At 37.5% G+C, this 17762-nt stretch overlaps 2 protein-coding genes across 2 annotated transcripts; both read left to right on the forward strand.

The window, feature by feature from the left end:
* The first annotated feature begins 1356 nt into the window (after positions 1 to 1356).
* Positions 1357 to 4265, forward strand: LOC116256719 (secoisolariciresinol dehydrogenase-like). Its single transcript, XM_031633169.2, has 2 exons — positions 1357 to 1587; positions 3241 to 4265. Exons 1-2 carry the CDS (start codon positions 1553 to 1555, stop codon positions 4025 to 4027), a joined length of 822 nt encoding a protein of 273 aa, XP_031489029.1. The 5' UTR covers positions 1357 to 1552; the 3' UTR covers positions 4028 to 4265.
* A 7768-nt stretch (positions 4266 to 12033) lies between these two features.
* LOC116256718 (ankyrin repeat-containing protein At5g02620) lies at positions 12034 to 17499 on the forward strand. The gene is made up of 3 exons (XM_031633168.2): positions 12034 to 12858; positions 13509 to 13918; positions 16325 to 17499. Exons 1-3 carry the CDS (start codon positions 12522 to 12524, stop codon positions 17192 to 17194), a joined length of 1617 nt encoding a protein of 538 aa, XP_031489028.1. The 5' UTR covers positions 12034 to 12521; the 3' UTR covers positions 17195 to 17499.
* The last annotated feature ends 263 nt before the right edge of the window (positions 17500 to 17762 follow it).

Below are 17762 nucleotides of genomic sequence, written 5' to 3' on the forward strand. Positions count from 1 at the left end.
ATATAAAGACTAAGGTTGTTTTTAGATATCATCCTTAAAAGAAGTTGTTTTGTAAAAACCAAGTTTTAAAAACAGGTTTCTGTGTTTAGTAACATAACTTAAACAATGCATGCCCTTTTTGAAAACATTGTTTTGCAAAATTGTGAATTTCAACCATCACTCAAACATGCTTCCATGTCTCCAACGGTAAAACTGCATTTAAGTGCGTCGCCCAAACAAGGCTGCGAATTAACTGGAAAAGCGGGATGGTCTTGTTATGAAAAATGCAAACTCTGCTAAGAATGAATATAGTAACAGCAAGCCAACAATTTTCTGCAGATTCAATTGGGATTGGCCATCAATGCTGATTCAAGTAAAGGTATCTTCATATTTTTTACCGGTCCAGTGCTTCTAACGGGAAACATGCAGTCAACAAAATTTATTACTTCAATTGGGATCGGCCATCCTTGCTGATTCAAGTAAAGGTATCTTGATATTTTTTACCGGTCCAGTGCTTCTGACGGGAAACATGTAGTCAACAAAATTTATTACTAATATATATATATATATATATATATATATATATAAACCTAATGGATTCTCCTGCCAACAATTTTCTGCAGATTCAATTGGGATCGGCCATCCTTGCTGATTCAAGTAAAGATATCTTAATCATTTTTACTGCTTCTAACGGGAAGCATGTAGTCAACAAAATTTATTGCTATGTTATATATATATATATATATATATAAAGGAAAAAATCAAAACAGAATGCAAAGCATCAAAGGGTAATGATGATCCATGTGAATATATCATCAGAGTTGGATCCTAGGTCACACGGATACTAGTCTCATTACGGGGATATTAGTTTGGATACAACAATTTTAAAAATTGTAAATATGGGGACACGGCAAGGTATATATTTATATATGCTTATATGAGTGTAAAATTCCTTTAAAAATATGCAAATATTCATAAGAAATATGGAAAACATCACAAAAATATATACAAAATTTCAAATTTCAATAAAAGCTATACAAAACTTTACAAAAAAACCTATATAATTCCCCCAAAATAAACCTGCAAAAATCAAGATTGCTTTGTCCTGCCATATCGATGCGCTCATGTCTGCATATGAACGTAGATACTGCCGCTTCCAGTCATGTCTGTGTTACTTGTGTTAGATCCATGTTTTCTTTATGATTTAAAGTTCAAACCCAATTCTGTCAAAATGGTTTTTTCCGGTGGAGTTGGTTTCCAGAAATGTTTACAACAATTGACACTTGTTGACATTTCGAAAAACTTCCAATTAATTCATTCTTTCTCTCTCCTAATTTTCCTAACTTTTTATATCAAGTCACAAGATTGATGTCGATCTTTCTAGCATGCTGTCGTCTGATTTGGCGGCCAAAAGAAAATAACAGGGGATACGGACCTGCCCTTGTTTCTAGAGATATATACAGCAGCTGCTCTTCTTCATTTCTGCTCTAAGGAATTCGTAGATCCTGACTTGAGAGGTGGGGAGATCTATCGTCTAAGGTGGACGTGCGTTTTCTGACTGTTGAAGACCAGAATGAGTTCCAGCCATCTTCCTTCCGTGGCTCAAAGGTATGCTTCTTTCTTTCTGCTCATTACAGCAGCAATTCCATGCCGAACCTTTCTTTCCTTTTTTTCTGATGTGCTATTCTTAGCACTTTTAAGAACTCTTTAGGAAGATCAACGAAAGTAAACGATGTGGGGAGGTTGTGAAGGGTGAATAACGAAGGCTCTTTGTTCAAATCTTAATTCATGCATTCTGCAATTTGAGCTGCCACAGAGTGCTGCCTGCCTTCGTAGAGTATAGAAGGTGACTGCAGCTCCCTTTCAAGTGTGGCTTCCCCATCGAATATGTTTTCTGGTGCTGCTTGAAATGGGTTCTTGGATTTGATCATAAGAGAAAAACAAAGATAAAAATGAAGTTTTAGCTCTTCTTGTTGTGGCCCCTTGACAAGATCTGAGGTTTAGGCAAGTTATCTTGGGTCAACTTGAGCAAATCCGAAAGCATTTTGTTTCATTTACACGCCCATGAATACTGGTTTCTCATCAACTGAAAAGAATCAAATACAGTAAGATCCTTAGCTTGATGCACCATGATGTAGTTTAAGATGCAAGAATTACAAACTTATTGTATAATTTTTCAAAAGCAAGATTTTAAATACTCCTTAGAAATCACATATCTAAAATTTTGAGACCAAAGATTCCAAGATGTAGATTGCCTTAAATGTTGGATTTGAAGTAACCAAATACATGAACCTCAGTGCCTACAAGTAGACTGTTTTGAAGATAAGGGAGCATCATCACATACAGACAGATGGGTGAAAACAAAGCGCTTTTGTCGTTTCCTTTTTATCGTAAGTGGTAGATTCTAGACGACAAGGGAAAGCAAACTGTTTAAATGCAATTATTTAGGCATTTTTTATATAATATAAGGTTACAGATATGATTTCAAAAAGTAAGTTGATGAGAAACATATGTTCAGTTAACTATTTTTTAATTTAATCATATTACTGTAATAAATAAAATTGAACGGCTCATATCACATCAAAGTTTTGTTGATGGAAAAATCATCATTTTTCTTAAAAACAACTTAAAATAAGGCAAGTTTGTTACCACATTAGTTTTTATAAACATATCTAGATGTTTGTATTTCGTTTAAAGGTTTTTTCAGCAAAAAATTTACGGAGACTGGTTTTTATCCTTTAATTAGGGAGCATTTGGGTGACACTTCCAAAACGCTTTTTTCCCTTTCAAAAAGGAGTTTTTTTTTTTAGTGTCCAGGTGAATCAAAACTGCGTTCTCAAATCCAGTTTTGATAAAACTTAGATTTTAAAAGGAGTGAAAAATTGATGTCTCACAAAAAATGGGGTTTTGGGTGTGGCAATCAAACATAGAAACAGGTTCTCAGTCATTAAAAAGCTTGATTTCCAAATACCCAATTCTTACAAAATTGGATTAAAGAAGGGTCTTCTCCAATGCTCTCTAAAAAGATCAAAAGAAACGTCGAGTGGACAACGATTTGGTTCAAATCAGTCGACTCAACCTGATTTTGAAGATTAATTTGTTCCAAATTAGTTGATTCGATCACAACCTTTTCTTTCCCAATTTTTGTTGATAAAGTTTGTTAATACCGAGTGCAATGTTACCAGCAACTGCTAATCGATTTGAAAAGATTGGTGTTAGCTAAGCGTCGAGAACGCGTGATTGTGATCTTACATGTAACAGACTCAAAGGCAAGGTGGCTCTGATCACTGGCGGCGCGAGCGGGATTGGACATTGCACGGCAAAACTTTTCCGCCGCCACGGAGCCAAGGTCGTGATCCTGGACATCCAGGATGAACTTGGCAAAAGCGTCGCCGACGAAATTTCCGGCGACGACGACGGCGGCGCCACGTACATTCACTGCGACGTGACTCGGGAGGAGGACCTCCACTCCGCCGTCGACACGGCGTTCACCAAGTACGGCAAGATCGACGTCATGTTCAGCAACGCGGGCGTCGCGGGCACGTCCAAATTCGGGCTGCTCCAGTTCCCTCAGTCCGCCTTCGACCGGGCCATGAGCGTCAACGTCACCGGAATGTTCCTGGCGGCGAAGCACGCCGCGCGAGTAATGATCCCCGAGAGGAAAGGTAGCATCATTCTGACCGCAAGCATCGCCGGCGTGGTGGGGGGTGCCACCAACCACGCGTACACTGCTTCGAAGCACGCGACGGTGGGACTAACCAAGAACTTGGCGGCGGAGCTCGGCCAGTTTGGCATCAGAGTAAACTGCATCTCCCCTTCCTGGTTGGAAACTCCGTTGGCCACAGGGGAGAGTGGCCTGAGAGGCCGTCATTTTGATGAGTTCGCTCGACGGTACTTCAAGTTGAGGGGAGTGAAGTTAACAGTCGAGGACGTTGCTGAGGCTGCGCTCTACTTGGCCGGCGATGAGTCGAAATTCACAACTGGGCACAATCTTGTTGTGGATGGCGGCCATACAGTGATCGACACAGCGTCGAATCTGTATGCATAACAAAAGAGCTAGCAGGGTTTGCATTATCTCTTAGGCATGAATAAGTAAGTGTGGGAGCTGATCGATGCTTGTTCTGTCAATAATGGAGAAGTGATGAATGTTGATTTTCGCCATTAAGTGCAGCAAATAAGTCGCGGGCAGTCATGTCTGTCAGTGGCACTTCTTTGAGTTGTTCATGCATGCTTTCTTTCTTAAGTTTACATCAGTTCTGCTGTTGAAGATGATAAATATTTTGTGATGCTGCTTTTCCCACCTCTCTCTCTCTCTCTCGCTCTCTGTGATAAGGGTAGCAAATTATGGATAAGTTTGAAGTGGATATCAATAACTAGAAATATAAAACTAATCTCCTGTCTGCGGATGGTTTTACCTGCGCATTCAAGCCTTTATTGATGTTAAAAATAAGAACAGAGTGCACCATGATGGCAGACTTCAGGAGTTCCACACCAATATAGATTTGAAAAGGAGCTCCCTCTCTGGATGGATCTCGAATATCCTTTCTGCGAAGATCATGTTGGGATGCTTCTTTAAGATGAAAAAAATTGACAGGTAAATCGTGGAAGGAAACTTGGATTTCTGAATCTAATGCTTACTTTCCTGACCTCAATAACCTGTTTCTTTTTTCTCACATTGATAACTTTAGTCTTTTTAGATGTAAGCAACAATCCTACATTTCAAAAAGGCTATTTTCTCCACCCTTTTTGGTAAATGATTAGGATAGAAGAAACAGGTATTCAATAAATGCCAAAATGTTCCTGGCAGTAATCTAATCTGGTCGAGGGGATAAGCATGCACGTGAAATTCTCTGCTGAAGGTTGTCAAAGAAGTTGCGACCTCTTAGCAAGCATTAATAATTTTTATAATATTATTTTTAATATTAAAATAATTTTAAAAATAAGATATCACCTTGTTAATCCAATCGGATAAAAAAAAATTATTAACCTGAGTATTTGAATCAGTTGACCTTATAATCATCGGGGTATTGTTTGAACTACAAACCTAGCTATACCAGAAAAAAAATTTCTTTGCGATGGTTTTGCCCCGGGGAGAAGGATATCCCTGGACAATCTGGACCAGGACACGTCCAAGTTTAGGCAGAGAAAAAAGATTATAAATGTCTTATGAACATCATCACGTTTATTAGGGAGTGTTTACTTGCCGTAGACAAAGTGTTTAAACGTGTCACGAGGAGACTTTGTCTTCATGGAAACAAACACTAAACTGAATGTGTCCGTGATGTCGCACAGGAAAAACAATGTTCAGTCCAAAAAACGTTTTGTCTTCACTTTTATTTCATTCGCGTGTTCCGCGCTTCTGTTTGATAGCCAGAGATTTTCTTTTACTGCAGAGAGAAAGCAAATGTTTGTGTTTTGGAATTTTATCCGTGACCCATCAGACATGGGTAAAAGAATTCTTCCTTGATGAACCCAAAATATGGATTTTTGCCTGTGGATAAAAGTCCACTGCTTATACTTGCTATGTATTGTACAATTTCTTCTATTGTTTCTGGTTTGAAAGCCCACCAAGTTTAGAAGAGAAGGAAAGATCGATTCTCACAAATGCTGGAGATTCGGAGAACACGTTTCGTTTCTCACTTGATAGGGTATTGCTAGAATGATTTCCATGGCTACCAAGGCGGTAGAATGTCATCAACGATCAAATACTTGATATAGCAACCCAACCCATTTTTGGGCTCGAACTCTTGGTTTGACGGATCCCAACCTGCCCCCTAACAGTTTCGGCTCCAACCTCAAAAAGATTAGGAACCACGACAATCACCTCATTAAAGCTTGCCTCTCTTTATAAGCCCTTGAAGATCCCTCACAATCTTCGTTATGGGACTAAACTCTTGAGGTGTTACAATCCACCCCCCTTAAGGCACACGCGTCCGCGCGTGTGGGACCCCAGGTCCGAGTGTTGAACCGGCTCTGATACCACTATAATAACCCGATCCACTTCTGGGCTCGAACCCCTAGTTTGGTGGATCCCAACCCGCCCTCTAACAGTTTCGGTTTCAACTTCAAAAAAGCTAGGAACCAAGACAATCACCTCATTAAAGCCTCCCTTTATAAGCTTCGGAAGATCGCTCGCAATGTACATGTATAAACTAATTTCAAAGTTCTAAAAGTTTCATCATTTCCAAATTTCACATATCAACTTCAAGCAAGAAAGAACAAATTTCACATATCAACTTCAAGCAAGAAAGAAAAGAAAGGAAGGAAGGAGTAAATACTGAATATCCACACATCGATACTAACTTGCACATTCAAAAGAATTTTTTTCATGTCATGAATCAGAATGGAGTGCACCAGAATAACAAAGTTTAGGAGTTCCGCACAAATGTAGATCTGATCTGAAAAGGAGTTGCAGGTTTTAGATGGATCTCGAGTGTCCTTGCCGCGGAGACATACTTTTCTAAGATGGAAAAAAAAATCGAGAGGTAATTAGTACAAGTAAAAGTTGAATGTCTGGATGTGAAGGTTACTTTAATTCTCTGCGAGAATAACTTGTCTTCGCTTTTTTCTGATTGATCGCTTTTGTTGTTAGAAACAATCCTCTTTTATTGGACGTGTCACTCTCTCCACTTTTTGTGGTGAAAGGTCAGCACGAAAGAAACAGGTGAATTAACGTTCCAATCATAGCCACAAAAACCTTTTTAGTGTTTTAAATTGGGTTTTTCTTGGGTATATATAACATGGCGAAGATGAAAAATATGGTAAATTATTTTAAAAAAAATAAAATATTAAAAATTAGGAAAAAAATAAATTAAATGAGAAACCAATAACGTGAACATCAAAAAATAAGGAAGCGGGCAACAAATTAAGACGGCATGCATGATTAATTAAATGGTCGATCGGATGAGCAATATAACTTGCAAAAATAAAATTTTAATAGCTTGTTTAAACAAACAAGTTTCGGATTGCATCGTAAAAGAAAGACTAAATCCATTAAAAGTCGATTAATTTGCTCTGATCAGATCCAAGGTCATCATTTTGTTTTTTCTTTGGAAAAAAAAAAACCAAGATCACAAACAAGGCATGCATCAACAAGAAAATTATGTTGAATATATTCAACTGTGGCACGAGATTCTAGGAAATAATTGGTTTTCAATTTTGGGGAAAATTAGCTTGGGTGTATTGCAAGTGAGGATGCGACTCATGCAAGGTTTTGAGGGTTTAAGGCATTGAAGAAGCAACTTCATCGAACTCTCTTGAGAATAATCTTTACAAAAATCAATTTTTGATCCTAAGTATGACATCATGGCTGATGCTGTTGGGGAGCAAAATATTCAAAAACAAAAGGGTCATCATATTTATTGTGACAATGGACGATTGAGATAAAAAACAAAAGGAAAAAGGTATAAACTAATACTACATGATGAAAATATCTAACACTTGTTATTTTTTTATGAATCAAACAAATCTTTATGAGTAAGTTGTGTGACTCTGAATAGATGTATCGTTGTTGACACTCTACCTGAACATTTCAGATAATCCTAATTTATTTTGATTATATATGCATATTTTTTAGGCTAAACTTTTGAAGTACTCAAATTCGAGGAGTTGAACTCGCATGCTTTTATTAATGGAGTTGAGTAGGAAAGCACAAAGGGGAAAACAAAAAAACAAAGTGCTGTTATAAAATCTTCAGCAGGTAGAAAAGTAGCGCTTCTTTTTGTAAGGTGGCAATTGCATGATTTTTCCTTCAATTGGGAAGATGAGAAACATTTTTCTGGAATTCTTGTCCTAAGTTGCCCGTCCTTATGCTGATTCTTTTTTCCGCATTTTCCAGATTGGTTGACCTAATGGCGACTTTTTTGGTTCTTTTTGGAATAGTCAAAAGTAGTCGCGATCCTTTCACAAAGAATTTTCTCAACAATGATTTTCTCTAGAAAGAAAAATGACAAGATAACTAATCTGTCGTTGAAGGCAAATCTCAATATATAACATATCATTTATTTTAATTTATGTAAGTATAGGATATATTATAAGAATTAATCACTATATGCCTGTCTACGTACATATATTTAATTATGAGAATTGTGGATCAACTACCCAACAGACCAAAAAAAAAAAAAAAAAAGAAAAACTCCTGTCGTGTTAATAACGATAGATTTTGCCATTATATAATAATCCTAATGAAAAGTTTACAACAGCTTTATAATATTAACACAAAGTAACACATTAAAGTTTCTAACATTATTTAGTAGTACATATATACCTCTATTTCAAGCTTGATTAAATGTGAAATAATCATACACGAACACGCTTCTGTTGTTAAAGCCATGGTTTTCTTTTCTGCTAAAACATTTTGAAGGTCTTGCATTCTTCCTGGGATCTTGCAAGTTTTTGAAAACCCGCCGGGAAAATCACGAAACAGTTAAGAAAAGGCCAAATATATATGGACAAACCCAGCTCATGTGCAGCCCTCTAGTCTCCTCTCTTCTCTCTTGTTCAAAATCTCCCGGCAGCTGCCGACTTCACACTATTACGTCGCTGTCCGATCGATATTACGGGGAGAGACCGACGGTAAAGTATGACAGAAAAATAGGGAAGAATAAGTCAGAAGTCTTGCAAAAACGATAGAGATGAGTCCAAGTTTTTGTCATCTATTCCATCTTTCTCTTGTTAGCAATATGAACCGTTTTGTCATCTTCTCCATCTTTTTTTTTTAGCAATTACATTATTGAGTATCAACTAGAACACCATTTACCAGAATATATATATATATATATATATATATAATTTAGATTATAAGAGTCACTCAACCATTTAATTAGAGACGTTCATCTGTGGTTAAGAGAAAAACAAGAAAAACAGTGTGAACTAATGGTAGATAATAAAATTCATGATCTTTTTCTCTTTGTTTTTCTTTTAACCGTCTATCATATTGAATTTGATGTCGCTAGTTCGATAATTCTGAAAAGTTAGAGTTACCATTCTAATCTGATGTCGCCGAGCAAATGATTTCATCATGGAAAACAAGTGACTTGTAAGAGCAAGAATTCAATGCAAGCGCCCTACCCAATTTGGGTAGTTGTTCTCAAAATTCTAAATTAAGGGGACCCCTCCATTATGTCAAGAGGAAGATCTCCCAACAAGGATATTTGTATTCACATATTTCAAACTTAGTGCAACTTTAATTGAGAAATGAACAACCTATATTTTTGAGGAGTTAGCACTGAGAATCATCGATATGTAAGGTGAAGCATAACTGATATATTACCTTAAAATATTAAAAGCAACCCTGAATCTTAACAAAATGAGATAAATGAAGGTCCTTTAGTCATTACCAAAGCAACGAGATTAGCTTCCTACTCACCTACAAGAAGTACTTATATGTTAAAAAATTATTACCATTTTTTGTGTCATGAAATATCTGGACTATAAGTGTGTAAGGGACGCAGGGTTACTCGCATATTTCAATTGAACTCATCATTTATGTCTTTGTTTTTCATATTATTGTTTTTTAACAATCTATTAAACGGGAAAACTCACCACGAGGTTGTGGCGTATTTAAATATTGACGTTATCTTCTTACATAAAGAAGTAATATTTCAAGGGTTTGAACATTAATGACTGCAGTCATATGAATCCCAGCGGTCGCATTTATTTGCTTATTAATGGGCGACTTGTAAAGTGATAACGTTATTTTGGAAAGGATCCCTGTCGTACAGACACATTTCTACCATCCATTAAGGCAATTCAAGTTAGTCCTCGATGTCAGATTTCTAACTTTTCTTTACATATTATATTTCTGGATGATTGCCAGCAGTAAGAATGAATTTAATTATCTTAAATATCCTAATTATTTCAGGAAGGAGTCAATGAAAAGTAAGACAGCAATATTAATTAATGAATGTTATGGACTGCCAATAAGGCAGCTTTGAATTTAACAAAAAACCAAAAGGTAATTACATCAGACTCGATCGTGTAGAGACTAGAGAGTTCACCAACTTGATCTAATATTTGACTGAGATAATTTATTCTTTCTCCCTTTTCCCTCCAATCCCTATGAGAAGTAGGAGCCTTTTGATATTCGGTCTCACTTTTTGAGCAACTATTGGTGAGCAGGAAAAGGAGATTGGCTGGCCCCATTACAGTAAAGAGACGGAGAAAAAAAGTTCCTTGTTTAAGCTTGAAAGTGATTACTGATCCGCTCGTTGTCGGGTAGGGTTTATTAATTTTTTGGTTGGTAACACATGCCCTTCAATCCGGTCCACTGATATATATATATATATATATATATATATATATATATATATATATATATATATATATATATATATATATATATATATATATATATATATATATATATATATATATATATAATATATATATATATATATATATATATATATATATATATATATATATATATATATAATTAATTAATTAAAAAAAAGAATATTTAACCGTTGCAAGTGGAATATGGTAACAAGTAACCTATATTATGTGGCTCTACCACTAATTGGTTTCATTTGGGTCTAAGTTCTCTTTTGAGGTATGGTTCCTTTAACCAGATGATTTAGAAACATAGAATATAATTTTTTTCTCACTAATATAAAAGGGAAAGCAATTAAAGTATGAAGCGCATGCCCAAAAGATGCTTACAAGAAGAAAGGTGCTCGCCATCATAACCAAAAGGGAAGGTAAAATGCCTAATCACGAAGTTAACTTCTTGTAATTAACTTTTTCTACTTATTGATGGCGAATCGGCCATGACACTTCTGAGGTGTGAATTCTAAAGGGTCGTTTGGTAGCAATGACACTTTAAGAGTGTCTCATAAATCTACTAAAAATTGGAGCATATTTATGGAATTAACTGTTTTTACTTATTGAGGGCAAATTGGTCATGAAGCCTAGTGAAAGTAAGTCGTTGTGAACTTTATAAGAGTTAGTTTGGTAGCAAAGGCACTTTAGGAGTGTTTCATGAATCTACCTTAAAAGTTACAACATATTAATAGAATAGTAGTTCTACTGTGTCATGAATGTGGACTTTCGTTTTTTTTTTTTAAATAAAAAAGGGACCAACAATCCACCTAAATACAAAAATAAAATTTCTGAAAAATTTTCACAAAAGTCACCAATAATTTTTTAAAAGCTTTACATGGGCCAACCAGAAATTTTTTAAAATTTTACCTGCAAAATGTTGTTTTCCAAAACGTAGCATGGCCCACTGATGGATTTACTCTAAATTTATAATTAAAAGTGTTATAAGATAAACAACGATTTTTGTTTCTTAGCAGGACCGTGAGGTCCTGGCCTTATCAAGAAGGTTCGACCAATATCCTTCTTTCTCGGGTTGGTGTCAATGCCACTCGAACTAGTGACCAGCCATTAGCCCCAAACCCATAAGGCTTCTGGCGCGAGCATGTGAGCTAGCTTTGTCGGGATGTCTATTTTATCTTTTTTTTTTTTATTTCTTTTTTAGTGGTACGCTACCAAGTAGCGAATGAAGTCATAGACCATTTCACAGGTGTGAATGTGATGGGGGCACGCACTTGTTCATATCCGAACATGGGGGCAGAGGATGTTTGCCGGCCCTTTCTCTCTACATATTTTTTTAATAATATTTTATATATTTATAATATGCGCCCGCACTACATTTACCTAATACTGTATATAATAAAAATCTGCTTTCCCCTTTTTTTTTTTTTTTTTTTAATGCAACCTTGTTATTGGCCTCTGGGTAGTTTGGACGGTCTCAAGCTGGAGAATTGGACCTTGGGATCCAAAATGATGGATCTAATTAATAATTATCAGATTCATTCCATATGATATTTGAGGTTTCAGATTTTGTGGACATTCAACATGGAAAAATGAGGCTCTTCTTTCATGTCTCTGTATCGCTTGTCAATTATGAGATAAAAGTTAGGCACTTGAACGAAATTGTTGAAAATAAGGATGCCTTTTAGAATTTAAATAAGAGGACGGAAGGTGGCAAAAGGAAAAAAGTGGAATACTAACCCAACCTCTCTCTCTACGTAGCGGACGAGACAGACTGTCATTCCTGTTTTTGCAAGGCCACAAAATCTTGTTACATTCCTCGATTCCCTGCTCCTCCACCTCCCGCTAAACCGAAAGGCCGAGGGCCGGGTCAATGCTCGGGTGGTCGTCGTCATCAACCGCTCCGGTCGTCGTCATCGTCCTCATCATCAAGCCTCCTCTTCTTCTTTGCCATGATTGGCTGCCGTCCACGGACGACGCCTGCGTCGTCTGCACTACGAAACTGTTGAGTCCAGACGCTGGGATTAGTTGATAAAAAGAAAGAGTCATAGCGTTAAGGTTGATGGTTGGCCCCGCTCACCATGTGCAAAGAAAAGGATGAATCCCATTATCTGAGTGGTGGTGGTGGTGGTAGTGGTGAAGATTTTTCCAACGTGGGAGAGGGGGCTTGCGGCATCTACTGATGAGCTAGCGTCCCAGATCGAGGAAAAGCGAACGCCCACATCGGGATTCCGCTGTTTCCCTTCTTTATTGGTGGTGGGGAGATGGAGAACTGCAAGGGTCAGCAGAATTTACGGAGGAAGAAGATGACGAAGCAGCTCACGGGGAAGAGAGACGACACGCCCCTGCATTCGGCAGCGAGGGCGGGGGACGTGGAAGCGGTGAGGCAGATACTCGGTGAGTGTGCCGATCGCGCTGCTCTGGACGATTTGCTGTGTATGCAGAACCAGGCGGGGGAGACCGCCTTCTTCGTCGCCGTGGAATACGGTTATGTTGATCTTGCGAAGGAGCTTCTGAATTTTGTGGATGTTGCGTGTGCTGGGATCAAGGCCAAAAATGGGTATGACGCGTTTCATATAGCTACAAAGCAAGGAGACGTCGGTGAGTTCAGCTGATTGGCATCTGGCTTAATGAAATTTCTACTCTTGAAATCCAAATGAATGTAAAATTTGCTTCTCCGTGCTATAATCTTGTTTGTTCTGGTGCAGAATATTGTTTTACTTGTGGATTGGGATCGTTTCTTCTTCTTCTTCTTCTTTCACTGGATATTCTGTTTTCCTCCATTAGTGTTTGTCTCTAGAAATATGCTTTTCACGTGTGTGTGTGTGTGTGCGTATGTGCATACTTGTCCATATGGTAAATTCTGTGTATGGTGCACCAGGTACTGATCGAAGATAATCCACCTACGATGGATTTTTTTTTTTCCCCTAATGGATGACGCCAAATGTGTATTTGCAATTGTTGATTGACAATCATTTGCCTAGTGACTTTTCAGTTTTGAATTTCAGTTTTGTTGCTTTTTGTTTATCTAGATCACTAGTCTGATTTGTGTTTGCTGATTCGATTGCCTTTTTGTTTGGGCTCACAATTCATGTGTAGAAGTCCTTTTTCTTTTTGTTGATGTAGTTTATTAGTTAAAGCGACACTTATTTAGATACGTTTACCAAAAATTTATGAACATTTAGTAAATCAAGCATCCTATATGGCCATCAAACTACAACCTGAGTGATGTCGAGATTACTACTGTGCAGATATCGTCAAGGACCTCCTGGAAGCCATTCCAGAACTGGCGAACACTGTGGATTTTGCTAATACCACACCATTACACACTGCTGCAAACCAAGGATATACAGAGATTGTAAATTTGATATTAGAAACTGATGTAGGCCTTCTGAGGATTGCAAAGAGCAATGGTAAAACTGCACTGCATTCGGCCGCTAGAAATGGACATTTGGAAGTAGTAATTGCACTAACAAGTAAGGATCCTGCGATTGTCATGATAACTGATAACAAGGGACAGACGGCACTACACATGGCTGTAAAGGGACAGACCCTTGAAGTGGTGGAGGAATTACTCAAGTTTGGAGCTCCATTGGTTAATGCAGTTGACAAGAAAGGAAATACAGCATTGCATATTGCAACACGGAAGGGCCGTTCCGAGGTGCATTTCTTTGGATCCTTTGATACTGGATATAATTGTATAAAGATATTATAACTGTGGAATATGAATGTTTACAGTCATGTGATGGACTGGTAGAAAGCTGATTTTAGAGGAATTTTCCTTTTTTTATCTGCTAATTTCTGCTTCCCTATGTCAGTTATCTTTACCATGAAATGCATTTTTTTAAGCATATATATATTAGAGTTGCATTCTTCCTGGACTTTCTTTGGGAATCAAGATGATTTCTTTTCCACACATTTTCTCCTGGTTATATGCACTGTCACTAAAATGAATACCAGAACTTTCCCTATATAATGCTGCCTTAGTGGTGGGAAATTCTATGGTCTTTGCTTAGTTGAGAGGAATCATGATTTAGAGTTGAAGTTTGAAGATGCAATGATGGAACTTGTTGAGGAATAGTGACTAAACAATGTCAGTTGTGTTGACAATTATTCATTTAATATTGGTGAACTTTTACCATTTTTAAAGCTCATGCTCTCTTATGTTGTCCACTACCAATCACACTTCAAAAATAAGCTGAAATTCGGGTAAAGTTTTTGCATTGGCTTATCTTTCTATTCAACTAAGAATTGAGCTAGAAATAGGTAATGGAATGCTTAGTGATCGTCTATGTGATGGATGTAACAGAAGTTCAAGTGAACATGAAGGAAATTTGTCTTGTTTTGCTTTTTTGAACAAGGAAATGATTGTGGATCGTCGGAGAAACTAGGCTTCGAATGAAAAGTAAGTATGCATGGTCAAGTGGCCTGGGGATGCTGCTTCTGGTTTGTGTCCAGAACTTGAAAATTGGAATAGATTATTTGTTTATGTCAATTGCATATTTGAAAATTGATCAAAGAAAGAACATTGATGGCTCTATGACACGTGCAGAACTATTATACAAGAACGCCTTTTAGCTTGAGTCCACAGAGATTCCAATTGCTGTATCAATTATTAGAAGACATGAACCACCATAAACATTCAGAAGGGTACAAGCGACAAAAGAAGCAGAATAAGCGTAGTGTTGTAATCACTAGTGTTTTCTGGATGAAATTATATGAGAAGGCTACAGGAGTCCTCCTGACGTTCCTTTATGTGATTATATTTTCTCTTTTAAATTCTGTTAAGGCAATAGTTCTTACACAAAGTTCTCTGGATGATGATGCAATATTTTGTTGGGCTCATTTTGCTGCATGAACATTTTTGCTCCAGCATACGTCCTATATCCATTTTCTATTCTACCAAAAAATTGTTTTCTTCTGAATCTGACTTTGTTACTTGTGGAGGTTTGGTCTTGCTTCTCTGCATGAGGATGACATGGAATAGGAAAAATTTTTTAGATTATGTTGTAGTTCACAAGGATATGGCTTCTGTGTTTGTTCCTCTAGTTTGTGCAAATGTTTTAGTCTGTAGTGGCTTTATGGGGACAATAAGTTATCAGAATCATGTCAAGCATGGAGCATTGAAATTTTTGTATCTGCAGTTTGCTAGAATAGGTTCGTGAAGGCATCAAGCCTGACTACAAGATTGATTTGGTCTCACCAACCAAGCTGTGCGTCTTATCTTGTATGTTCATCTTTCCTTGTTATTTGTAGAGATGACATGTTAGTGACAGCACTTGGAATTTCCTTTTCCTTTCTTAAGTCACATCAGCTGTCATCAGTATTCAAGACATTTATAGTCGTAGGCCTGGTAGGGTGATCCATACTCCGTAGTGTTGTACCTGTGAAGCTCTTTTAGGATAACAACAAAAGAAACCCCAACATGCGTGTGACGTCTTGTCTGCGGAATGTCTTCCTCCAGTAGGTTATCACCATGAATTGGCTTGATGACAAAAGAAAAAGTACTTTATAACTTCTACTCACAAAGCTTTCATAAACTTGGTAGGTAATTCATCTGGCTATGGCCGAAAACTTCCAACATATCCTTTTAATCTTGTCTCTTCAGTTATAGGGCCATTCAATTTTGCAGTCTATAAACTCAAGCTTATGTTTTGATGGGGGTATCAAGGACATCAAATACCATAGGCCCATAAGTCGAGGATGGTCGGAACATAATATTGTTATTAAATCCTTAATTTCTTAACTAGATGTGGTTGCTTATCTAAAGTATTTTAGAGTTGATTTTGAATCTTAAGTAGTTCAGCTTAGTTCTTGAATAGTTGTCTAAAAAACAGTTTAACACACCGGATTTCACTGGCATTTTTTGATCCTTCACTAGCATGTGATGATATATGGTGAAAATGACGCAACAGATACTGCTATGACAGTAAAATATGCCAAGTTTTTGTTGAAGGCATTAAAGTATTTAACTATATGGTTTATGGTCATGTTGAGCTACGGGTATCTGAATTTTGAAGTCTTACTCATTGGCCAAATTATAACAAAATTCTTTTTGCTCTTACAGACTGTGAAGAAGCTGCTACAAGTAAAGGGCATCAACACCAAAATCGTGAATAGATCTGCAGAAACTGCTCTCGACACAGCAGAAAAGAGCAGCCAGCCTGAAATTGCATCTATACTAAGGCAAGCTGGTGTTGATTATGCACGAAATATTAGTCCGCCAAATGCTGCAAGAGAACTGAAACAATCAGTCAGTGACATCAAGCATGAGGTGCACTCACAGATCGAGCAAGAGATTCAGACACGAAAAGGGGTCCAACGAATTGCAAGTGGACTCAAGAAACTTAATGCTGATGGACTAAATAATGCAATAAATTCCACTACGGTGGTTGCTGTTCTCATTGCTACTGTCGCTTTTGCTGCCATTTTCACCTTACCTGGTCAGTACGTGGATGATCCATCTAATGTGACCCCAAAACTCGCTCTTGGAGCAGCCTTCATTTCTCCTCAGCCTCTTTTCCAAGTCTTCTTGATTTTTGATTCCAGTGCATTATTCATTTCACTGGCAGTGGTTGTGGTTCAGACGTCAGTGGTGGTCATAGAAAACAAGGCCAAAAAACGGTTGATGGCTGTCATTAACAAACTTATGTGGTTGGCATGCGTGTTGATATCAGTTGCTTTTATAGCTTTGTCTTTCATAGTGGTAGGGGGCGATTCAATATGGTTGGCAATAACTGTGGCTGTCATAGGAACAATAGTAATGGTGACAACACTTGGTATACTTGGCTTCTTGGTAGTCAGACATCGGATTGAATCTTCCAATCATAAGAGTCTTAGGAGGTCTTCAATGAGTTTGTCAAAAACCTATTCATTTTCACCGGCATCCAATTCAGAGTATGTGCCGACTGATCACAAGACAATATATGCGCTGTGACAAACTTGGCTTCTTTTGATAGCTAATGCCATCTGCAGATGCTGGTGCTGCTGCCAAGCTGATCTTACATGTAATCTGCATTTACTGCTTATAATTGTAAAATGACCTCCTTGAGATGTTAGCGGGGGCGTTCATGCAGCATGAACCAGGAATGATTCTGCTATGTATATATGTTCTGGGATGAGGTATTGTGTAATGAGGGAACCAGTGTAATCTAAAATACCATTACCATTTATTCTTCAACTAAATTACCGTCTTATTGGACGATGATAGTGGCATTTGCATTAAGGATATCTTATTTTCCATGTCAAGTGTACTTTTGGCGCTTGCCTGAGAAGAAGGTCTCACGGCAACATTTTCATAGAGGAGTATTTCGCTTGACAGTATCCATACCATGTAATGGGTCTTCCATTTACCTTGTGGTTGCACTTTGTGATTATGGAAATCTCAACCCAACTCAGTAACCATCTTTCTGCTATATTTTCTACTTCCGTTGGTGCAGAAAAAAACTGTAGTTAGTATCAGTGCATATTGGTTGATAATGCCATACTGGTCCATTTCTGTAATA

This window comes from Nymphaea colorata, chromosome 6 (assembly GCF_008831285.2).
Source record: "Nymphaea colorata isolate Beijing-Zhang1983 chromosome 6, ASM883128v2, whole genome shotgun sequence".
In the NCBI taxonomy this organism is placed as follows: domain Eukaryota; kingdom Viridiplantae; phylum Streptophyta; class Magnoliopsida; order Nymphaeales; family Nymphaeaceae; genus Nymphaea; species Nymphaea colorata.

Excerpts from the sequence above, each read along its gene's own strand:
- LOC116256719 (XM_031633169.2), top strand. The coding sequence starts at position 1,553 with ATGAGTTCCAGCCATCTTCCTTCCGTGGCTCAAAG. Across the intron at positions 1,588-3,240 it reads CTTCCTTCCGTGGCTCAAAG|ACTCAAAGGCAAGGTGGCTC; the intron begins GTATGCTTCTTT and ends TACATGTAACAG.
- LOC116256718 (XM_031633168.2), top strand. The coding sequence starts at position 12,522 with ATGGAGAACTGCAAGGGTCAGCAGAATTTACGGAGGAAGAAGATGACG. Across the intron at positions 12,859-13,508 it reads TACAAAGCAAGGAGACGTCG|ATATCGTCAAGGACCTCCTG; the intron begins GTGAGTTCAGCT and ends ACTACTGTGCAG. Across the intron at positions 13,919-16,324 it reads CACGGAAGGGCCGTTCCGAG|ACTGTGAAGAAGCTGCTACA; the intron begins GTGCATTTCTTT and ends TTGCTCTTACAG.